The 25,284-nt window shown below is 45.9% G+C and overlaps 1 protein-coding gene across 1 annotated transcript in view; it reads left to right on the forward strand.

Annotated features, from left to right (window-relative positions):
* Positions 1-1,450: 1,450 nt before the first annotated feature.
* Positions 1,451-25,284, forward strand: part of LOC119383631 (DNA damage-regulated autophagy modulator protein 1) — a 57,424-nt gene continuing 33,590 nt past the window's right edge. The window contains exons 1-2 of the mRNA XM_037651894.2: positions 1,451-2,028; positions 21,730-21,891. Of these exons, the coding sequence (XP_037507822.1) occupies positions 21,761-21,891 (131 nt within the window). The 5' untranslated portion in view covers positions 1,451-2,028; positions 21,730-21,760. The remainder of the gene's footprint in view (positions 2,029-21,729; positions 21,892-25,284) is intronic.

The raw sequence follows: 25,284 nt of genomic DNA on the forward strand, positions 1-25,284 counted from the left end.
AACAGAAAATGAGATTTCATCATCAACGCTCTCCGGAAAGAAAAAAAATCGGTGATCTCTCAACAAATTTGCAGTAATTCTGAAGGCGCGCTTTTACTAACGTACAAATCATAAGCGTAGATCCTGTAGGAATAAAGACGTCCTTAAATTGCATAGTCCCTGAAAAAGATATTTGCAGCGTAAATCATTTCTGCCCCTTTAACCTGTATTATTCCCGCGAATATTGCGAGTGTTCATGCCATGACGTTCAAGGTCAGCCTCGCTCGTTCAGGAATTCAACAACGAGATACGTATATACCCGCAGTTAGAAGTAGATGGAATCAAGTTTTATTTTGAAAACACAACTGATAAACAGCGCTATAGTATTGCAGGGACAAATTGCTGACAACTACAGCATGTAGAACTTAAGCAACAGCTACATTACTAAGCTGTCGTCGGACTGCTAGCATGCCTCGCTTCTTAGTGAATCCGTCGATAGCTACGGTAAACAGGCGCTCGACGGAGGCATTAGACGATACTCCTATTGCCAACATCGCGCAGGCCGATACCTGACAAAGAACATTACGGAGAAGCAGCTCTCGGGATCCGGACCGGATTGCAGGCCGATAGCAGTCTGCCGGTGCGACGTAAGTGTAGCTCTTAAATCTGGCGCCTGCGAGACGGAGTTTTGTGTAAGACTTCCGGAATAATTGGAATAAAAAGTAACGATTAACGTGGCACGTCACGTTACCGAAAAATGTTGACGTAAGTACGTTACCCGTTACATTTACGAAATAGTAACGAGTACTTACTAAATTACCGAAAAAAGTAACGCGTTACCGCGAACACTGCGCTATAGTGACGTCGTGATGACTTCACAAATTTTGTCGGCCTGTGACGTTTGGAGTCATACTGTGACGTTATCACATAGTGATGATTTCTTGCTTCACTCGTGTTCACGCCGTTGGCGCCGCCGCTCGCCACTCTCCGCGTTTGATGAGGCATCTAAGGCTTTCGCCTTAATATGGCGCAACCAAAATCACTCCTCGGTCGATTAAGGTTTTCAGAATTCATGAATTACACCGTCGCCCGTGGGTGTGCTCATGGTCGTTACAAGTACAGGTAATTATAGAGAGTGTTGTCGGAGATAAGCGGCTCTTCGTGAGCGTAAACACGGAAGGAGCGGCGTCACTGCGCATGTGCAGCAGTCTGTCTATGTGTTGTGTCTTAGTGCACCAATCGCGCGTATGGCATTTAGGGCCAAGGAGCTCAAGGGGAGAATGCCCTCGGAGCTCCTGAAGGGTCTTGCCTAGTGAAGCGGGCGAGCGCGGTTGCGGCCAACAACAGGCCCGGCGTTTATACGAAGTTTGTGAGCTGCCAGCGGCGTTCAAGGACACCTCGAGCGCGGCGAGAAGAGAGGGTTGTTCGCGCGGCTCCGATTGCCGGCTGAGATTGCGTGAGTGCGTGCGTGTGTATGCGTGTGTTGGGGCCAGCGTTGCGCTCTCTACTGGCCGGCCGGCCACCGACGGGTTGCTGTCCTTCACTGTTTTTATACGTGTGCGAGAGTGTGTTCGGTCCCTGCAGTGAGTTACGCGAGAGAAACTGGTTTTCCGGCGCTTCGCCCACAATGTCGGCCCCTGTCACGTTACTGCGAGCGTGTTTGTAGGAGCCGAGAATATCAGTGAAATCGGTTCGCCTCCTCTTTAGCCGCGTTCTTTGTTTCCACTGCGGCGTACTTGTGTCTGTGCGTTTGTGAGAGTGTACTCGGCGCGCGTTTATGTATCGACGTGACGTTCTGGTGAGACTAACTTCGAAGTGAGATATCGCTGTGGTATCGCCGCGGTGCCGCGGAGTGCGTCCGTCGTTCACGTCGGGGCGAGACACCGTGAGGTGCTCCAGTGTTTACCGGAAGCGGAGCTTCTCTTTTCGCCGAAGAAGCCATCGTTTTGACGCTTTGCTCTCGGGCGGGGCGTTTCTTTTTCTGCCGGAGGCGTCAACGTGCCAGACGAAGTGACTCAGCTGTTGGCGTCGTCACTTCGCATAATTCCGGTAAGCGGACAATACATCCACATCGTTTTCGTTAGGAACGACCCATACGTGCGTGAACGGACGCTGCACGGTGCTGCGTTGCTTCATCAGACCCGGCATTACCATTGGAAACAAAGTATTCTTTACAAACATTGCAGGTAGCCTTATAGATGTCGAAGCCGCGTGCATTTACTACAGAGTCCCCATACTATTAGGGTCAGGAATCCTGTCAAGCAGCTTTTAATTCCTCTCCCTGAATCTTTTTCACTGTTTTTCACTTATCTATGTAAGCATTATAATGTTGTACGAATATGCTCTCACTGTAGTCTAACGTAACATCGTGTGAACAAGGACGCTGATAACTTAACCTCAAGTGGAACTGAAGTGTTCTCTTGCGAATGTGTTTGGTCTCCTCTTTAACGCGTTTTGATGTTTGTACTACACTGAATAGAGCAGTCAGGTTCTGTGCTACAACACTTGCTGTACATGTGCTGACCCACATCCGGCTGTGTAGAGTGCACAATTATTTTGTCGGAGAGCGACCAGCTGTTCGTCTCCGTCATGCCCTACTTGGAAAGTGTGTGCTCTTGTAAGGTCGGTTGACTATAGCGTGCGGTGAGCTTAAGGATGTCGAGACAGCGCAAACTGCCGTGCTGCGCACGGTGAGCAATGTTGCATTTTGTAATTACAACCTCTATGTTAAAAAATAAGGCATTTAGTGATATTACAAAACGTCAGTTAAGTACCTCTTGAAGAAAACACAAGTAGCCTTGTGTAAGCTGAATACGAGCAAAAGACGTTCAGTAAACGTGATTTCGTTTTTTTCATTTCAGCGCCTGATCAGTTTCGAAGGCTATACGCGTCAGTTTTCTGGAAGTTAACGGGTCTAAGCATTTAAATCTATATATTTAGCGCAACAGTGTTGTAAGACAACTCAGCCGCCACGTAACACAATACAAGCTACGTAAAGTACCGCTTCACATGGGCGACTTCGTACAAGGGCTACTCGTAATAAAAAAGTACCGACTCGCTACTTGCAAAAGTACGTGTCTACCAACCTTGTAATGGCTGCGTTGCGTGCTTACCCGCAACGCTGAAGCGATGTCCTGTGACTCACGATGAAACTTGTTGTTGCCCAGCGCGGCAACAAACAATAGAAGCAAACAATAGGAGGAAAACTAGCGCAAAAAGCACTCGCTTTCCTATCTCGTTTGCGTTATTTCTCAGATTCTGTGCAGTGTGAAAAGGTGGAACACCAACTAACCCCATCTCATGCGTCTATTTCTCGAGACGGGACAAAGGAGAGAGGGTGGAGAGAGAACGAAGAATTCACGAGACAGAATTTTCATAGAGCCTTCAAGATAGTTGCTTCGCTAGTATACTGCAAGATCCTGTAGGTATGAAACCAAATGTGATTGGAGACTATATCGCGCAAGCATTAAACTCCTAGGAAAAGTTCACCGCACTTATTGAACAATCACTAAACTTCTCTGATGGAATCTCAAATAGACAATGGACAAAACCGACATTTTGCAGCGAAGCCTCTTCTAATACTATTTTTGTTTCGTACTTCCGCTGTGAGAGCGATGCTCCGTCCGGGTAATCGATGTTTTCTGCTGACGTCGAATGCTGAACGATAGAATTGAAGGGAAGGCAAAGCTAATAGCGGTCCAGAGTTCACTCACCTGGCTCAGCACACCGCTACTTTTTCCCTACCTATACCTTTATAGCTTGATGAGTGCTTCTTGACGTTGTACATTCAACATGGCGTAGTGAGATATCAAGAGTTGTGGTGTCGAAAGTATCGTGAGTAAAAGCACTTACTGATTTAGTCATTGTTAGACCCTCACCTGCCTGATGAAGTGGTCTGTTATCACGATGTATGGGACGTATCAGTGGCGTTCTTGGCCGCGACTCTGCAGCGATGCGTTCGGCTCTATTATGCCACTTTTAGTCACCATTTTTTTAATATCCATAAATTGAGTGAGTACAGACTAAATCCGCACGCTTCATATACTGTAGATATTACAACTATTTTTCTCCTTCCTCTATCCTTTCTAGTCTTAACCTTACCCCTTTGTCAGCACGTCCCTATATTGAAAGTTTAAAGTTTGTGCACTCGTCATGGGTCAGTTGTTTAGACAAATGTATTAACTTCGCTGATCCTTTCCGCACTCGTAGCTCGCACAGAATAAACCTTTCAATGTCTCAAACTTAAATTTACGTGTTCAAACACAGTTTTTTGTTTCGTCGACAATTGAACACTGGACTTATTTACCCGGAGATGTTCCCGCAATGCCCATTTTGTGACTTTTTGTCTTCAATTGATGTATGCTGTTTTATCCCCCCACCCATCGGGGTTTTGGTAGTAGTAGTAGTTGTAGTATCTTTTATTTTCTTGGAATACAAGAAAAAGGAACAGAGGCAAAAGGCATTTTATACGCCTGACAAGGGCCTCTGTACCCGAAGTTCGCAACACATGCACAATAGAAAAAACACACAAAAAAAGAAGTTTTGACACATCATAAAAAACCACATGAGCGTATGTGCGTATGTGTCTAAATAAATAAATAAATAAATAAATAAATAAATAAACTGGCTACGTGCCACTCACAATTGCCTGATTTTTAGCATCGGAAAAAAAGTATCACTGCGAAAAACGGCCACCTGGGATGGGCCACGCAAGCTCTGTCATGCCCAGGCAATAGGGCATACTTCATTCCAGAGCATGTATAGTACTAAACAGAAAGATAACGGACGAATTTTCCCGCTTTTGCTGCGATATGTTTGTCCGCTCATTACGACACGCCTAGTTCTCGACTTTAGGTGGCCCGATTGTTCGCGTTTCCGGAGTCACAAGTTCGAGGAATATATCCGTACTAACGTAGAATTTATTGCACCTTCTGACATCTCGCTTCTCTGTTGATGCTAAATGAACTTCAGCTTCGTTTTTACGCGGTCCCACAAATGGCGCTCAAGTCTGCGTGAAACAATATTCGCGGAAAGAAGGCTTAGTGGTAACCCTCACGGCCTCGAGCAATTTCATCAAAAGCCATGGCAACACCTAGCTCGCCTTGAGCAGAAAGAAAAGTGCTCTTTGGCTTGGGCGCCGACAATTTCATTGTTCGTAAGTCGTCTCCCCTGCTCTTTTATATTCCTCCTCTGAAGAGTTCTCTGCGACGCACTGATTGCGCAACTCGCGGCGGAGAGGAACAGTTTTACCGCTACCCTGAAAACGAATACCTCAGAACTCCGGTGTCTCGTGAATGTATGCTGGAAACGCGCCAGGCATCATCTATTACGCGTTGAATTCTTATACTGCAGGGGATGCCGTTCGCGTTGAGTCATCAGAGTACTGTTCTGCTAAAGTATCGCGAATTGTCGGTTACATCTGAAGCGTGTGCGCGGTTGTCGTCTGTGAAAGAGTTAAGGGTTGCAGGTGTCGGCCAGTTATCGCAGCGAATGTATTACTATATATAGCGAAGGGAACCACGCGATCCGTAATGCTCCGGACTAATAGAAATACTTAGCAACCTTCTGTTGGATTTATTTTGATCAGCATTCAACGCGTTCTTTCATCGGTCCTCTAGTTCGTCAGATGAATTTTCGATTAAGCGGTCGCCTTCGCTGTTGTAATATATTCACTGGATTATAATCCCAGCAAACATACTACTACAGCGAAGTGCCGTTCAGTATATTGACCGGTACGTGAGGTGTACACCGCCTCTTTTCACCACGCCGACTTCGCGTTACGTAAGACTATTTTATATACTTCTAGTTATCGCGAGTACCAGTGATTTATTTATTTATTTATTTATTTATTTATTTACATATTTATTTATTTATTTATTTACATATTTACATATTTATTTATTTATTTATTTATTTATTTATTTATTTATTTATTTATTTATTTATTTATTTATTTATAGATACTGTGATTCGGGAGGAGATCATAGCAAGGTGGGCATACAAAGAAACATAGAGGCATGTAAGCACATACAAGTGCATAAGAATTTCAGGTATTTTTGGAACATTGGTAAAGAATTCTCGGTAACATCTTCAGTATAAAGGTTTTTTAGCCTGTTATCGCCATATAGAAAAAAAAATGCTTAAAACAGTTATTCCGCGGCCTCAAGAGACCTATATTTTCCGGCCGGCATGCCTTTATCTTATATATATATATGTATATACACACCTCTTGTGCGAACTATTCGAGCCCCTGAAATCGGCGAATCATGACAGAAGCTCTCGCGGCACCGGCGGTCAGTAATAACGAAGGCACGCCTCCGCATTATCCCCAGCGGGAAATCACCGCGATTCTATTTGTTTCAAGCTCACGCACGAAGGTGCAATGTGCTTTGAAGACGAATGTCATGGCGAGCTCCACATAAAAACAGCGTTAAGAAATATGTAGTATAGAGGCCAGATTCCATCGCCGATCAGCAGTGTAACGCTGTCCGCAGCTAATGAGAGCCTTCATAGATATCGCTGTTCGATCAGTGAACGAGCAACCTCCAATCCATATCAACCGTTTCTCCTCAGCCTTCAGCTCACCTTCGTCCCAGCTTATGTAGACGTCATCCTTGTATAAAGAGATCGCTGACATTGCAGTGGCCGATGAACTGCGGCGAACTGTGGATTTCATAAAGCTTTTTTTTTTGCGAGCACCCTTCGCTGTTAGTTAGCATTCATGGTTAATTAAACGTGCGAAATTAAGATGGGCTGGAAAACCTTATCGCGAATAGCTATGCCTATAGAACGTTTGTGTTAACCTCGCCTTCGTTAATCAAGCTGGCGAATGTAGAGCAGCAAAATATGTAGTATCCTGCCATATCATACGTGTGTTGAAGTACTTGCTCTTACGAGTTCGTGACGCAAGAAGACATACTTGGAAAGTTCTAAGTTGTCCAATATGCATGGGCGCAATTGTCAATTTTTTTTAATAGTTTGTAATTATGGACGTAGCCAGGATCGTATTTCGGGAAGTGGTGGGGGATGGGATTTCGACTTTTCTCTATCGTATAAGCGAGCTTCCTGTATGTTGTGTGCATGTTTTGCGCGCTATAAGCGTGTGTGTGTGTTTGTATGTGTGCATGTATATATGCACATAAAAAGTGAACATTTCCGGAGCCCCCCAATTTCCCTTCTGGCTGCGGTGGTGTTTGTAAGTCTTCGATACCTTTGGTTGACCACCCTTAGCGAAATTCTCTCGTAAATCCCCAGAACTCATATTTTCAGTAAACGCTTGGCACAAGCTACATGCCGCGTTTATAAGCACTCGTGTGACAAGCTGCAACGTGTTCTACATTTGCGTCATCGGACGGGTTGATAGCACGGCTGTCGAAGCGCGGGAGACGGGTCGACAAGGTGGCGAGGATACGTGTTAACACAGTAGAACCGCAAGTTACGTCAACCTGTTCTCTATTGCAGCTACAGTCCATGGCCAGTTGTTTCGACCAGTGGTTTTGACCTTCGTTTATTTGAGAATTTCTTGCACTGATGTCATCGCAAAACATAGTTTACCGAAAGGAAAATGTATCTATTCATTCTCTCCTTGAAATGGCCTGGCGACATTGACGGTGATCTGCCGACATTGCAACGTTGTGCGTGCTTCCCATCATCAACTTGAACTATATATAGATAAAGGACAACAAGCACTGAGAATGCAGGCACTCATTTCGTGAAATAGGTGGCGCGAAGGTCTTTGTTTATCTCTGATCTGCGTGCTTTTTTATCGGTGCGATCCATGGCCCCGTAAGCTGCCTACTCGTAATCGACGTCTTTCATGCGGCTGGTGTTTGTATCTTTCGGTTTACGACGCTGGCAGTTGTTCGCGTAATTATTTTGCAGTTCGTTTTCTTTTTCTTCGAACGGCTATATATGGGCGGTAGTGGCGGTAAGCCGAACGAGGCCGTCGTAGAAGGACACACATGTACTCAATGCACTGTTCGAATAGAGCTACAGTAATATGCATGCAGATTAACGTTTAACAGCCACCTCGCCACTCATTACCAAATACCCAAAAGAAAACACCCCAGGAGATATGGCAAATTAACTGATTAAATACCGTTTCATTCATTTATTGAACACTCAAGCAAGGAGGTCCTGACAAGTGGGACAGGCATTCAGTGTAGAGTGACATATTATAACTTCTGGAAATCGACAAATGGAGAAAAAGCATAGAATACAAAATATAAAATGCTAAAATTGTCATAAGACAGAATAGTAAATGCAGCAAGACTGAAAGTTGGGCCAGTTGGTGATACATAATGGGCAAAAAACAGCGCGCAGACGGAAGGGACGAAGAAAAGGATAAACAGAACAAGCGCTGACTCTCAACTGTGATTTATTTGGCAAATGCGGATTCATCATCATCATCAGCCTGTCTACGCCCACTGCAGGGCAAAGGCCTCTCCCATGTTCCGCCAATCAACCCTGTCCTGTGCTTTCTGCTGCCACGTAATACCTGCAAACTTCTTAATCTCATCTACCCACCTAATTTTCTGTCTCCCCCTTCACGCGTTTGCCATCTCTTGGAATCCAGTCAGTTACCCTTAATGACCACCGGTTATCCTGCCGACGTGCTACGTGCCCGGCCCATACCCATTTCTTCTTCTTGATTTCAACTATGATGTCCTTAACTCCCGTTTGTTCCCTGACCCACTCTGCTCTCTTCCTGTCTCTTAAGGTTACACCTACCATTTTCCTTTCCATCGCTCGCTGCGTCGTCCTCAATTTAAGTTGAACCCTCTTTGTAAGTCTCCAGGTTTCTGCTCCGTAGGTAAGTACCGGTAAGATGCAGCTGTTATATACCTTCCTCTTGAGGGATAGTGGTAGATTACCATTCATGATTTGATAATGCTTGCCGAATGAGCCCCAACCCATCCTTATTCTTCTAGTTATTTCACTCTCATGGTTCGGCTCCGCGGTTACTACCTGTCCTAAGTAGACGTACTCCTTTACAACTTCCAGTGTCTCGCCACCTATCGCAAAGCGCTGTTCTCTGCCAAGATTGTTCCACGTTACTTTAGTTTTATGCATATTAATTTCAAGACCTACTCTTCTACTTTCCGTATCCAGTTCAGTAATCATGAGCTGCAATTCGTCTCTCGCGTTACTCATCAATGCAATGTCATCAGCGAATCGTAGGTTACTGAGATACTCTCCATTAACTCTTATCCCTAACTCTTCCCAATCTAGGGCCCTGAAAACCTCCTGTAAACACGCGGTGAATAACATTGGAGAGATCGTGTCTCCCTGCCGTACGCTCTTCTTTATTGGGATTCTGTCGCTTTCTTTATGGAGGACTATAGTGGCTGTGGATCCGCTGTGGCTATAGTGGACTATAGTGGACTATAGTGGCTGTGGATTATCTATACACAAACGATAAGCGTAAAGAACATGCGCACAGGAGCTGGCAAGGAACCATAACAAGGCAAAATAGAAAAGGCTTTCATACCGTGAATGGACTGCGCAGGAGTGACAAAAGATCGAACAAACACACCACTGATTAAGTTTACTTCTTTTTCGTTTAAAGAAACCGATGTTTGGCTGACGCAGGACTCTCCTTCTTTTTTTAATGTAGAAAGCTTCCACAAGTTCCCGTGTCGCTTGATCACTGTGTCTACAGAGCACTGTCGTATCACTGAACAATGGCTTGCACCCGCACGTGTTGCAGTGCGAAGGCAGGTTGGCATACGTGCAGGTCTTGAAGGTTCCGAATGTTCGTTTAGCCGTACATAGAGTCAGCGCCCAGTTTGCCCGATGCACACTTTTTTACAGGTTAAGGGTATCTTGTACACTACCCCTTGTGCACAGGGCATTTCTTCGTCCCTGTGCTTCACACCACATTTAATATGGCTAGACCTCAATTTATCATGCTTTTTGTTCACCATTGGACACAATTTTGCTAATTTATATTTGGCTGAAAATAGTAAGGGCATCGCTACGTTGAGCCTCGGGGCAGCGATTAAGAAGTCGTGTAGGCACCAGGGGGAAAAAAGCTTCAGTGATCAGGAGGGTCGCCTTCAGGCAGCCGCTTTCCCGACTCCTGTAATCACTTCCGTCTGCGAAGGACTAGTGCGTCAGATTAAGAAGGTACAAAAAAGTGTAAAAAAAGAGCGGCCAAAAAAAAATGTGTCACCGTGCCCTACAAGCACAGAATGGCACAAGGGTTAAAAAATGTGGCGTCACGTTACAATGTTCAGGTACTATTTTCAGCCAAAAATAAGTTAGGAAAATTGTTCCAAATGGTGAAAAAAAAAGCATGATAAACTGAGGTCTAGCGAAATTAAATGTGGTGTGAAGCATAGGGACGCAGCAATGCCCTGTGCACAAGCGGTAGTGTACAAAATACCCTTAAGCTGTAAAAAAGTGTACATCGGGCAAACAGGGCGCTGCCTCTACGTACGGCTAAAAGAACATTCGGAACCTTCCAAGACCTGCACGTATGCCAACCTGCCTTCGCACTGCAACACGTGTGGGTGCAAGCCATTGCTGAGTGATACGACAGTGCTCTTAAGACACAGTGATCAAACGACACGGGAACTTGTGGAAGCTTTTTATATTAAAAAAAGAAGGAGAGTCCTGCGTCAGCCAAACATCGGTTTCTTTATACGAAAAAGAAGTAAACTTAATCAGTGGTATGTTTGTTTGGTCTTTTGTCGCTCCAGCGCAGTCTCTTCACGGTATAAAAGCCTTTTCTGTTTTGCCTGGTTATGGTCCCTTGCCAGCTCCTTTGCGCATGTTCTTTATGCTCATACATATTTTGTGTATAAATAATCTGCATATGCCAAATAAATCACAGTTGAGAGTCAGCACTTGTTCTGTGTATCCTTTTGTTCGTCCCATTGTCTGCGCGCTGTTTTTTTGCCCATTATGTATCACCAACTATAGCGCAACTTTCAGTCTTGCTGGAGTTTATTTCTTGTACAAGGGCTTCTCTTCCTCGTCCTAACGTATGTTTTCAAGACCCAGCCTTCTTGGCGACAACAATAACCACGGCTGAGTGTAGTGTTGTCTTGGCACTTACGCCATGAGACATGCCCAGAGGAACTACTGGCCATGTGTGGGGTGGATTCGCCCATTGGTGGGACGCACAAAAGGGATGTGCCGAATCTGGCGATCTGAATTATGGTGCCAGACGAGACTGCTCAAGGACTGCCTAAGGACGAATTGCGAACTACAGTGTGGAAGAAGAGACGGCAGAAGAAGATTTGGCCAGTGGTGCAGAACCAGCGATTCTATGACCGAGTTTCTTTGGGCGACTGCCAGGCCACGAGTATCAAAACGGAACAGGAGAACAATTCCTGCGGGCAAGGTCTTGAACCTCACCGGCGCAACGATACCGGAACAGCACCTGGAGATCCTCAAGCTCGGCCCAAAATTTTGCGTGGAACCGAGGCTCAGCACCGTCGTAAAGGTAGCCTTGGCGAGAACTATTTCTAAACATGTGACGGACGATGAGCGGTCGCGGTGTGTCTGAATCTGCAGATGTCATTATGCGTAGTCTTAAAGAGAAAGATAAGAGAAGTATATGGCTACTTCCTCTTTCTGATTCCTTGAGAGAAAAGAAGTCAAAGATGATGATAGCGGACAAGGAAGGGTGTTTTGTGCTCTTGACCGAGGGACGGTTTTCCGAGAAGGCCTCTGCAGCGCCAATGAAAACTTCCGCTTAGTGACAGGAGAGCCGATAAATGTTAAGGAAAGAGCAAAGCACTTTTTGCAGGAATTGAATCTGGAACGCCTGTCTAGAAGTGTAGCGAAAGATCAGGCGTTGTGTTTGGAACCGTTCTTCTCGATAGAGACCCACAAACCGGAGCAGCCTTTTCACGCTATCGTCTCTGAGAACGACACGTGGCATGTAGTTGCTTCAGCCTTTCTGCAGAAGCAAGTAGAAAAATTAGTAGCGCAAGATCCCTTCATAATAAGGAACTCGGAGGTAATTGTTGAAGATTTACGCCGTGGAAAGTTTGACGGATGTACTGCATTCAGTGTTGATGTTGTAGATTTGTATTATTCCCTTCCACAGCCGGAGCTAATGAATTGCGTGAAGGAATGCATTACAGAAAACAACGATGAGCAAAAATTCCAAACTGAATGTGGTTTGAACGTAGAGACGTTTTTAGAGTTTTAACAAGACTGTTTGTTGGCCTAGTTGGTACTTTCTTAGTGACAACTTTTAGCCGCGAAAGAGCACATACACAAAGCAAAGAAGCACACAACAACAGGACGGGCGGCACTTCCAACTAAATTAGACTGAGCGCAAACCCAGAAATAAATATACAGCATACACACATGCGCAGTCTGAACACAACCTTAGGCTATCCAGCTATCAAACAATCTCTTTTCTGATCCATACAACGTCACCGACGTATCACTGATACACCTTTCTCCTTTCTTTCTTATGTAATAGGCTTCCATCAACTCACGCGCAGTTTGATTCTTGCTTCTGCCTATAATCTTGATCTCTTTAAAACTTTGTTGACACTTGCAGGTTTTTCAATGCATAGGAAAATGCGCCACGCCATATGACAAATAAATCACAGTTGAGAGTCAGCGCTTGTTCTGTGTATCCGTTTCTTCGTCCCGTCCGTCTGCGCGCTGTTTTTGGCCCATTAGGATAGTAAATCACATCATTCATATAAAAGATGCGTGCATTTATTATAAATATCTCGATCAGAATGGCGACCCTTGACCAGGCCCGGCAAGCCTCATTTGCCAGTGGGGCCCTGAACGGGGGGCTCCACCTTCGGTAACCAGACAGCTTTATGTTTATTTAAGCTGTTTCTCTCCCTTTCTCTCGATCAGTCAATGTTTACTCAGACTGTTGCATTCGATAACTGTACAGAAATATAAGGAATATTTGAACATAAACTATTAGAATAATGAGAGTTAATGCGAATCACGGGCTTTCTCAATTGGTAGCGTATACAACAGCGATACCACGTGACGTGACGTCAGTGACTAACCATTTCAAGGCTAACACGCCAAGAATTTCGAGCTGCCTTTGACAAAGAATGGTTCACTTATCGAAACTCCTGTCAGCCTGTCTATAAAGCCCTCATTCCTGCTCATTCTCTCGTTTTATTATCTCTCTCTATTCGTCAGTTCTCACCTACAATCGCGATAGCGTGAAGTACAAGCTTCAGGTTAAATGGTAACGATAAGAAGCTACGTTGATTTATTTATATCGTGTTTCTAACGCTGTGATTCCGTCATACTTTATAAACTGTCACCTTGCGGTAGTAGTTAAAAAATGAATGAAATAGCGATTCACCTGTTACAACGAACTTCACAGTAAAAAAAAAGAATAGAAAAGGACACGTTATAAATACAAGTTAATTAAGTGTTTCTCTTCATCATTCGTAGGAGGGGATCTTAATGCGGGTGGTCTGCCCCCTACATTGACATTGCAAGGGGGGGGGAGGGCTAGATGAACCCCCCCTCCCCACCCCCCCACCCGATGAGGAAACCTCCGAAACACCTATGGCCATAAGTACGTGTTAATTTCTACCGGTGTTTACGAGAATCGTAGAAAAAGACTCTGTTACCATGTGTGATGTTGTACTTTCTAAAACACGTCAGATCTTCCAATATTAGAGTAAGAAGAATAAGAAGAACGAGGAGAAGAGGTAACAGAGGGACTCAAGATGTGCTGCGCGCATTGAGTATGCTCTCACGGCACCTCGTTTATTTCTCCCGTCACCCAAAGGCGAAATTATGCGCTCTCCTTTCCTCATAATAAACATAAGCTGCCGCTGGCAATTTCCTCGTGCCTATTTTTCTCTTTACTCATGCATCACCGAAACACCTGTTATGTCGCCAATGACGGCGAGAGTTTGGCACGACCAGGAACATCCCCATGCCCGATTGGCGTGGCCGTCTTTATCGTACCACAGGTGACACGCACCTCAATGTTTGGAGAGAGCACGTAGTGTGGCCACCAACGAGGCTGCGGCATCTTTGCACGTATAATTGCCTATTATGCACCGCCGTCCAAAGCTGTGGGCGGGAAGGCCTCGACAATACGAGAAATACGTGAGATCTCATGTCCCGACAATACTGAAGCTATGAGGAAGCGCTTACTTAATAACGATGGACTTGACGACATACGTAGGTGCATGCAGCCGCATAGTTCTATCGCTAGCCCCTCAAGCAGGTAGGCAGTCGTTGTACGATACATCCACATTGAAGGAACCCTAAAGAGAAAGTGCTTTGATTTGCGTTAGCGGTATGTCATTCTACAACGAGCGGGCACAAGGGGGGTGGGGGGCGGGGGGTGAGGGGCAGTGCTACAACGGCACAGTCATTATCCGCATGTAACGCACACTTTGGAACAAAAACTAGCTGTCCGGAACTACCATGATAGGGATCGTTCGCTTCCCTCAAAATCGGCGGCATTGTCGTTGGACGTAATCTAGTTTGAACTTATTACTACACCATGCTGCGTTTCATGTCTCAGCAGTGATATCCGCATGCTATCGGTTTATCATCATCATCATCATCATCATCATCATCATCATCATCATCATCATTATCATCATAAGAATTAGTCACCAATGTTATACCTCAGTTTGCCCCCTTTCCTCTACTGAGTAGCGGGCTGGAGCTTGCTTTCCCTTGCAGAGACAACTCTCTTTGGTCTTAAAACACACCCACACACACACGCATAGTCAATTCGCGTTGCCGACTTCCTTTTATCAGCGTACCAGGCTAGGCAGTCATGTGCACACTTCCAATCCAGACTTCTAGAAGCCCATGTGCGTTTTTTTATTTTGTCTTTCTTTTTTCTCGTTTTTCATAGCAGCTCAATTTACAAAAAAAAAAATATTTAGGAAGGCAGGAAGACCTTGAAAAAGGAGTCTGCATGCGACGCATTTACTAAAGTTCTTCCTGCTTGGTCTGGCTTCCCAGCCGCTACGATTTCCTTCAGGAATAAAAACGAGGCGACGTCACTGACACGTCCCGAGGCTTATACCTCAAGCAAACTGTATTTATCTCGCAGCGGTTTTTCGAGCCCAGATTTGGTAGTTGCTAGTGATAAACATGCAAAAAACAAAGGTATCTCACGAAAAAGAAAGAGCTTCAGAAAGAGTGTGAAATTACTTCTCGGTGTTGTATGTATGCCCGCACTGTGCGCTATTGGCTTCCTAATAAAATTTTATACTGTTTATGTTCCGATATAAATTTTCAGTAACCTTTAGTTCCTGCATGATGACATCTCCGTTCGTTGTTCCTGCAATTTTTGTTATCCCGTGTGCTGGATAAAACCGCGGTGTTAAACAGCCGCATCTACAGTCGTAGAGCACGTTTATTGAACGAGATGATCACCGATAAGTAAAAAATAACTGTAAAGTAGCCGCAACATATTACTTTGAATAAAAAAAAAATACCCAGGAGGTATATTTTTTTAAATCAAGCGGTTTGTAACAGCTAGAATTCTTATGCGAATCCGATACGAATAAGCGATTCGAACAAGGTTACAAAGTCGTACCCAATAGCGACTATCTCTAGATTTTGATTAATACCAATTACCCAGGTTTCCATGGAGACCATGTGGCAAGAGCTACTTGTTGTCGATAATTGATGCAATAAATCCCACACGGAATTAACCTTAACAGAGAAGATTATAAATTAGAATATAAATTTGATCGTATTCTGTGTTCCATAAAAACAACACCAACGAGACAGATGTCAGCACGTCCACGGTAATAGAGTTGTTTTTCATTGAATAAGCTAGGCGATATACTGCAACACTTCACGTTGTTTTGAAGGAATCCACGCACGATGGCAATGGCGAAATTACAAATTGCTTTTGTAAATTATAAAAAACGCAGGCGTCGGCTGGGTGCGACGAAGCGCGCTTTTTAATACCTAATTTGTAAGAAACTTCATTATGGACAAAAAGCGCGGGAAAGGCGCGTTTCAGTCGTCCGTTCGTGATAGCAGCTCCCTCTAATGTAACAAAAAGCACAAAGCATAAGCGAATGAAAATATACAGCATAGTAAAGGATAAATTAGTTGTAATGAATTAAACAAATATGTGCCGCGCTATCAAAACTCAGCGTGGTGCGTGGGCATACAATGTCTGCTCATTAGTTAATGACCCCTAATTAACAGTATGGAAACAACTACATACTTATTGAAGTGCGTTGTTGATGCCTTCGCTCTGCAGCTGTTGCCCGGGCGCATGCAAAAACAGTGAATCCTGCGCAGCGAAGTTATTCTGAAGCCTCCACTTTCATTGGTCAATCGTTAGTCTGAGTAGACTGCAACAGTCGCTATCCCTATGGTATTTCATGGAACGGAATACAGTGAAACCTCGGTGATATGATCACTGCTCATACGAATTTCCGGGTGATACGAATTTTTCGTTGGTCCCGGCCAAAGCCCATTGGCCTGCAGAGTAATGGAGTACGGTTGTTGCGAACCGATTTTCACCCAGCGACGTTTCATACGAACGTACGCTACCGCCCAGGAACGAAGAGGTGCTGTCCGCGCTGTCGCGGAAGACGCGCCAAGCACGTGCGAGCGCGGGAACGCAAGCGTGGGCATACGCGCCGCACCGTCAAATCGTCAGAATCACGTAGTAAGAAAAACACTTTTCTAAAGGTGGACAAGGACCGAAAGAAGGCGAGGACGGTCTTGGCGAAGGAGTCAGACCTCACAACGTCAACATACGCGACCGTTGAGGTCACACTTGTGCGGGCACGGTCGTAAATCTCCCAAAAAACATCCCCAACACCTACGCGATAACAAAACCAGAACACACGACCGTGGTTCTGCAGTTTTGTGGCTTTGATCCATCGGGTCAAAGCGCTTTTTTTTGGTTACTTTTGCTGCAGTACCCCGGTGTCATGCACAAAAGCATACTAAAATTTAAAAGGGGCTACTGCTGTCGCGGCTCACAACGCACCTGGTTCATCAATTGAATACGACTATACGGACCGTATATTTATGAGTGCTGGTATAATTGCCGACATCTAAAAACTTAACTGACAATCATTCAGGGTTCTTCCTGACGTTGCTGCGGCCCTGAAAAACAATAAATGAAAATGTACTGCTGCTTTCTTTTGTTGCATGCTAATTTTCCATGCTTTCTGGTGATACGAATTTCGGATGATACGAATATTTTTGGTGGTCCCGTGAGATTCGTATCACCGAAGTTTCACTGTATACTACAACTCCCAATAGTCAAATCTCAAGTCGAATGTCGATAAAACAGCGATGACTGACCATTATTCGAAAATTTGAATATTATGCACTGCCAGAAGAAAGATATTCCCAATGAAGAAGTGACTCTGGTGGAAAATTTGTTGAATTTCGTGAAAAATAAGACCAGAAAACGCTGAACAGTCAGTGTATTTTTGCGCCTTTGTAAAGCTATAATCTAAACAGATATTTTATTAATGCGCGGTCAAAGGACGACGTCTTTTCAAGAGGCGAAATTGACTCTGAATTCGATTCATGATCATCGTCATAACCTTAACTATACGCCTGCTGCAGGGCGAATGCCTCTTCCATGTTTCTCCATTTAACCCGATCATGTTCTTGCTGCACCGTGGCCGCCAACGTCTTAATCTCATCTACCTGCTTAACTTGCTACCTTTCCTTCGCACGCTTGCCTTCTCTTTGAATCCAGTCTGTTATTCTTAATGACCAGCGGTTATCTTGCCTATATACGCGCTACCTGCCCATTTCTTGTCGATTTCGACTAGGATGTCATTAACACGCGCCTGTTCCCTGATCCACTGTGGTCTCCTGTTTTCCCTATCGTTTTCTTTTCTACGGCTCGCTGCGTCGTGCTCAATTTAGGTTGAAGCCTCTTCGTCGAACACTCCGAATTTAATTCAATTATGAACGGAGCGGACGTTTTGGCCAGCATACGCCTTTGTTATTCTGATGAGTGACCGAACAATTACGGTTTCTTCAGTTATGTGACCAGCTAGCAGTCTAAAGAACCAGAATGACGTCGGTCTCTTATCCCGCGGAATATGTAGGTGGCTCGAATGTTCCCGGTGAAATAGATGCGTTGGGCGATGGTGCATCCATCTCAGGGAGCTTGAAGCGAATATGAAAGACTGTATAAGTTGTGAACATTATAGGCAGAGAAGCAAACTGAAGACCGAGATTACATGACTTCGCAATGGGAAGCTGTCAGAGCTGCGTCTACAACGCGACAACGATAATTGGATCCGCTTGATGGAGGAAAGTAGGAGGACCGTAAAAGAGCTGACAGCGCAACATGAAGGAACGTGTCAACGAACGCAAGGTTAGGAGGGAGCGTATGATTTACAGTGCCACGATGAACGAACTCGTCAATAACTAACTTGGCATGCAGGAACGGAGCGCAGCTTACAGAAGACTTATTACCTAACGTCATCTGAAGCTTACGCAGATGCGCATTATTTGGAATTGCCCTTCAGGTAGTCTTCGATGACTTACCCTAAGCGCTTGCACCACTGTTACGGATAACACCGAATATTACGCGAGTGTTGTTGTGGTAGGACTCTGTGAGTGCTCCTTACACATCTTCGGCCCACGTCCGCCGCGGTGGTGTAGTGGTTACACAACTAGGATGCTGACCTAAAGTCGCAGGTTCGATTCGAGCCATGGCGGTCGCATTTCGATGAAAGCGTAATGCCAGAGGCCGGGGTACTGTGCCATGTCAGTGCACGTTAAAGAACACGAGAGAGTCTAAGTTTCCGGGGCTCTCCACTACGGCGTGCCTCACAATCAGATCGCGGTTTTGGCGCGTAAAACCCACACATCATTATTATTATCGTCGCACCACAGCAAGGCGCCGTTAATTAAAAGTGCGGCAGCAGCGGCGACCTGAGAAAGAGGTCACGCTGTGTTTCTAGAAAAACACGGGGAATTCCACCGCTTTCTCGATCTTAATGAAGAAGCGTATGTTGTTGTCGCAGCATGCACGAGCCCTTAGTATATATACAGAGGCGATGTTACGGCTACTCCGTTTCAAGCAATATAAAGCTGGATGCATGACTTGCGATCCCGCAGGCACTATGTCAAAGAACCCGCGTGTGTACCGTTTGTCGGTTTTGCGACGTCATTGGTGACGCCGTTGTCGTCCTTGAGTCGCGGAGGCCCCTGAAAGGAGCGTCCCGTCGTTCTGCTTCATCGGTTCGGCGATCCGTTGTAAAGCGTCGTCACCATCCAGCTGAAACTCGAAGCTGCCGAACAAATACATCATGCGTCCCGCCAGGCGAGTGATGGAGAAGTGACATGTAAGGCTCGAAAAGCAGGATCTCAGCTCGTTCTAATAAAGAGGTTTCCGTGTATATACGGTTTATCTCTCGCGATTCGCTCAATGACAATCAGGCAGAAAAAAAAAACCTACAGAGTGAAGCAAATGGGCGTGGTACCTCCGCTCTCCAAGACGCGCCTATAAACATGGAGAGATGGAGCCAGAAATACATTGCTTCTAGATTCTATTTACGTACCGTGCCTATAACGCACCTGACGGCAATAAGCGGCAAAACGAAACACGCTTACGCTGCCCCAGAAATAATGATCTTCTCCCGCTGTATTCAAGGCGAATCAAGGCCCGCGTTTCGTAAGGATCATTACCTCCGCGTCGATTCATACGTCCAGCCGAGGGACGAAAGCTGGCGACAGCGGCGGGGGGGGGGGGGGGGGGGGGGGGGGGCTTCGCGAGTCTACAACGAGGAAGAAAAGAAGAAGAACGGAACGTTATTTTAGGGGAGCGAATAAAGGGGTAATTCAAGACCTTACTAGGGGGTGCCCCAGGTCCGGGGCTCCACTGGCTTTTGCCGCCTGGAGGACCTGATACATGAGCGCGAAGTGGGTCTCCTGGTCCGAGCTTGAGAGGTGTGCCTCCTACTGCTCCGTGCTAAAGTCTGTGCTATGGTTTATAAATTTATCTAAACCTACTAGTTTCGGTTCACACCCCCATGAAGTGTCGAAGAGCGTTGGCCTACCGCCGCATCGCGGACAGACGTCCGCCGCAGCGTAGGATGGACTTTAAATCTATAGAGATTGAATAAAATCCGTACAATGAAGAAGAAAAATAATCGAACAATGAAAACTTGTGAAAGGGATTGCTGAAAATTTGTCTCGAGGTTACCTTAAGAACTACGTGGCGAAAAGAAGGGAGCGAAAGCTTGCGTTAAATTAAAGGCTTTTCTATGGTCAAGTCTTCGCTTTGACACGTAACAGGCGTTCGTAAAATATATTCGACATGTGAACTACGATAGATATGCAGCGTCCGGTAAACTGTAATGCGTTCGTACGCGTTAACCTTCATTAATTCAGCCGAGAGTTTAAGTGATGTTTTTTTGTTTTTGTAAACATGACACTTGTATTTTGTTAGTTGAAGTTACCTTTGATTTATTTCATAATTTCTTTATTGTGGCGTACTTCAGCCGTGTTCAGTAGTGGTGATTAACATCGCATGTCCACTGCGCTCAAGTAGACACATGCAAGATCAATCAATACCTGAACAGACGTCTCCAGGAAAATCTTTCAAACGTTCAGTTATTAAGGGGCAGGAGAATATAATAATAATAATAATAATATCTGGGGTTTAACGTCCCAAAACCACGATTTGATTATGAGAGACGCCGTAGTGGAGGGCTCCGGAAATTTCGACCACCTGGGGTTCTTTAACGTGCACCTAAATCTAAGCACACGGGCCTCAAACATTTTCGCCTCCATCGAAAATGCAGCTGCCGCGGCCGGGATTCGATCCCGCGACCTTCGGGTCAGCAGTCGAGCGCCATAACCACTAGACCACCGTGGCGGGGCCAAGGGGCAGGAGAATTGCGCCTTCTTTTTCCTTTTTTTTTTTTCACGTTGATTATATGTTGAGACCTTAATATGTTCTCGCTGTGAGGGCGTTTCTTTCATAAACGATGAGCGACAGCGAGCTAGGGAGTTTGGGAGCTCCCTGACTCAGTTATGGTATATCTTGGGAAGTGGGCGTGCTCGAAATTCAGCTGTAGATGTACTCACCCCCATTTCTTACAGGAGAGTAGATGTTTTGCGTGCGTAAAAGCTCCGAGTACGGCGTATTGCACTAGCTCGCAGGCGCAGTCTGAAGTTCTCTGGAGGCATTTACATTAAGGAATCTGTCGTAGCTAGTGAAACTAAAATTCTTACACGCTGGTGGTCGGCTACATCCAATTGCGTTTATGCAAGCATACATTCGGTGCTGTATTCACATGCTTTCGTTAGTAAGCGATTTTTGTCATTTCCCGCCCGCCTTCGCTAATCTAGTGTAGTTCAGTGCAATGTGCAAGCGTGATCCTCACTGCATCTATATATTAATGGGAACTAACAGACAATAATGCCAAGGAAAGTATAGGGGATGTTATTTGTAATAATTGGGATATAAATTTGAAGAAAGTAAAGTGGGCGAAAAGATAACTTGCCGCCGGCAGGTCCCTGCCGGCGGCAAGTTATCTTTTCGTCCACTTTACTTTCTTCACATTTATATCCCAATTATTACAAATAACATCCCCTATACTTTCCTTATCATTATTGTCGGTTAGTTCCCATTAATATTGTGTCTAACAAAGAAAAACGAGCCCTTAAAAAGCCATCTTCTTTCCTTCACTGCATCTATATCTAACACGGGGAAGCTCCGGAGTTTTCGTTCGTTAAAGGGTGCGCTTAAAACCATATGATTCTTGTTCGAGGCACCGTCAGAATTTGAAGAAATATTTTCTTTCGCAGGAAACATCTGAAGTGTACAAGGAAAACAAGCATGGAGATCGTGATCACAAAGCTCCAGTACATCTCATACCTCGGCTTCCTGTGTGGTGCGGTCGGTATAATAACGAGCTACGCCATAGCTGTCAGCAGAGGCGACGTTGAACCATGGCTGCCGTACATCAGGTGAGCGCTTATCCCTCTTCCCTTCCCCCTCTCTCTCCCTGCATGTATACATATACCATATTATATGAAAGGGATACTTGTGAAAAGGATAATTGACAACCACCCGTTTGTAGCACCAAGCCGCAAGGGAATCCATACGGATTTCTCGGAAAGGAAAGCTTCTTCGTCGAAGAAAAACTCGCGCTGGTCCGGAGACCGAACCCGGGACCAACTGCCTTCAGGAGTGGTCGATCTATAAATTGAGCTAACCAGGATGCCGAACCGGACGAATTCTTTTTTTGAACTAGAAGCTTTCCCTTTTAAAAAAATCGATATGGATTTCCTTGACGCTTCGTGCTTTTATCCCTTGCAGAACCCTTCCGCCACCTTGCGGGGTTCCGCAGAACTCGTTTGCAAAATATATCCTTGATGTTGTTGGCACAGGCCAAGAAGCCCCAGGTGGTCAAAATTATTCCCAAGTACCCCACTGCAGCGTGCCTCACAATCATGTCGTTGTTTTGGCGCGTAAAACTCTAGAAAATTAAATTGCCATGTCGGACCGCACAGGTTAGCTTGCTTTCAGTTTACTTTTTCACACGCTCCAACGACGTAAAGATGCGAATGAAAAAAGCGGCCGGAAGGCTAGCTCGACGGTTTGTCACGCCCTGCAGATAATGAGCACTTTAGCTGATGTATATTGTGAGTTCGTATTTACAACCGCTTATTGCACCAATGTAATTCGTGAAAAGATATTGAAACCAATGCTGATGTTGGTCTTTATATGCATAAATGGGGTCAACCAAAGGCTTACCTAACTCACCAGTGAAAGGCTACAGGAATTTGGGTCAAGGGGCGGTGCCAGTGAGAGGCCAGAGGCAGCGCCCCTTCCCCTCCCTAAGTTTTCGCCTGGCTTTCCTTTGACCCCCACGCCGCCACCCCAGCCTGACAGAGATGGTTATGCTCAAAGTTTGAGGATATGGGCTCGTATTCCATCAGCGGCCAGTTGTTTATGGAATCACGCTCTCCGGTGTAACGGTGGATATCGTGTGTTGTCTTAGTGACCGACTAAGTGAGCACTGCACTAATGTTCAGAACAGAACCAACGGGCATCCGCCGGCGCGCTGCAAAGAGCGCAACTGCACCTTGTAGCTTAGCTTCGCCGTTACAGCCGAATATCTTAATGAGCCAGGCTTATTATACATCTCAAGTCAATATGTATGATAACATTCAAGATCTTGTCAGTGTCGTGTCCCTGCCGTTGACAGACAAGGAACTCGCATTTTTTTTAGAGCGCAGCTCTTAGGCGCCCATTCCTGCGTAGAGCGGCGTCGCCGTTGGCGTCTGTCGCGTAACCGACAGAGCGAACGAGGACGAAAGAGCGCGAACGCGGAGTCTGTCGATATCACAAGCCACTGGCCTCTTAACCTCGCTTTCTTCCTCCGTCACGCGCACTAGCACCTCGGTCGGAGCATGAAGGGCTGGCACGTGCAATGCGGCAGGCTTCGCTTGTCGTAACGGGGCTATCGGTGTTTCGCTTGGTCCGCGACGCCTGCGACGCACAGAGTGGTGTGCGTAGCACTCGAGCGCTGGCAGTTTCTGTGGCAATATGTAAGAATGTTACATTGCTGCAACTGCGGATAGTTAATACTTCAAACACACTTGGCGTTGCCCCAACACGAAGCTGCGCTCAGAATTCGCATTAAGCAGTATCGTAATCGTCGGTGAACTTTTCATGCCAAGTGGGTGTAGTGCGCAGGCCAACTGTCACGTACATATCTTTTACGACCGGATTTTTGAATAAATATAGTTGAAACTTGCGCCATCTGTTTCTCTCCTTCACTCTTCGGCTACGCGCAATAATAATGATGGACTTAGCGTCAGAACCAAGACTTCAGGCTTAATGCCAACGCCACCAAAACTCTTTACTTCTTAAGTACAGTAAACATGAAAAAGCTACGCTGACTGCTAGAAATAAATAGTCGAAAGTGACCGCTTGTCTTGCGTAAGCGCCCTTGGTGTGGTCATGTTCTTGGCGCTAGGTCTGTTATTACTATTGTTACTAACAAGCCCAGCAACAAGCATTCTGATAACCCTTAAATTACGAATATGGGAATTCGCTTTCAAGACATGGACAAAGTATGCTAGAGTATGCTTCGTTTGAGCCTTGTAAGCGAATTTCTATCTTCTTAATTCAATGGTTATCTCACTGAATGGACTTTTTCACACTTTTAAGCGTACATTTCTTACACATTTGATATACTTCACTTCAATATCAAACGCTTTAAAAACACGGCCCGTTGCCAATAGGAAGTGCTCAGAGCAATAGGCACTGACAAGAATTCTCAGGAAGCGTGGGAACGCGAGAAACCGAGCTCTGTCGAAAATATTCAGCGAAACTAACTCGCAGCGTGGGAGAGTGTCTTTCTAAAACGGGCAGGTAAACGCTTCTTAGAACTGCGAGCCGGTCGGCAAACAGATGCAGATACAAAGTAGGTGGCCTTGACACGACGCGATGCAAATAGTAGACGGCCGGCTGTTATGAGAAGCGTGAGTGCCAATTCAGCCACGGACCTTTGCGGGGACGCACGATAAACACGTGGTACATAACTGCGATTTTCCTCAGACAAGCAACTGCATGTGTTTTCGCCTTTTTAATCTACCTGTCGCAGCTGCGGGGAATGTACACACAGCCTTCCGCGTGTGCGGCCACGTCTGGAACGTTGAGCACCCGAGCTTCAGTACTCCACAGTACGCCACGATGCGCAAACTTAAGAAGCGGCTGTTTGTGGAATATTTCATAATAACGACAACAAAAAACATACAAAGTTGAGACATATAAAAAGTACACCATCTCCCGCTAAAGGGGACCATGAGCCGATGCGACGCCGGAGCACTTGCACGATCGCGTTCCGTTGGCGTTCGTTGGGCATGCTACCGGCCTCGCGTCGTGGAACGCGAAGAGGGACGCTACGCGCGTCGTATCTTCCGTCTAGCCTGGTCGTTAATTCTCACAGGGCGAGCGGGGAACGCGGTCGACAGGCGGGCGAGAGGGGGGGGCAGCGTAGGAGCTCATCGCGGCTTTGCGCAGGAGAGAATTTCGGCATGTCTAGCCCGCGTTTCAGAGAAGAGCGGAAAGGGGAAGGGGAGAGGGGGAGGGGAGAGGGAAATGGGAGAGGGACAGGGGAGAGGGAAAGGGGGAGGGAAAGGGGAGAGGGTGAGTGGAGAGAGGGGAGGGGAGAATGGTGAGGGGGTGTGGAGAGGAGTGTGTGGGGAGGGTATGCGCCTGCGCAGTAAGGGTGGTCACGCCGCACACCACCACCACCACCACCACCGGATTGAGCTCCGCCTCAAGATACTTCGCATCTAAAATAACAGCAAAGAAAGTGGTCATAGACGCTTTCCCCGTGCTATAGC

Source organism: Rhipicephalus sanguineus, chromosome 2, assembly GCF_013339695.2.
Source record: "Rhipicephalus sanguineus isolate Rsan-2018 chromosome 2, BIME_Rsan_1.4, whole genome shotgun sequence".
NCBI classification, from domain to species: Eukaryota; Metazoa; Arthropoda; class Arachnida; order Ixodida; family Ixodidae; genus Rhipicephalus; species Rhipicephalus sanguineus.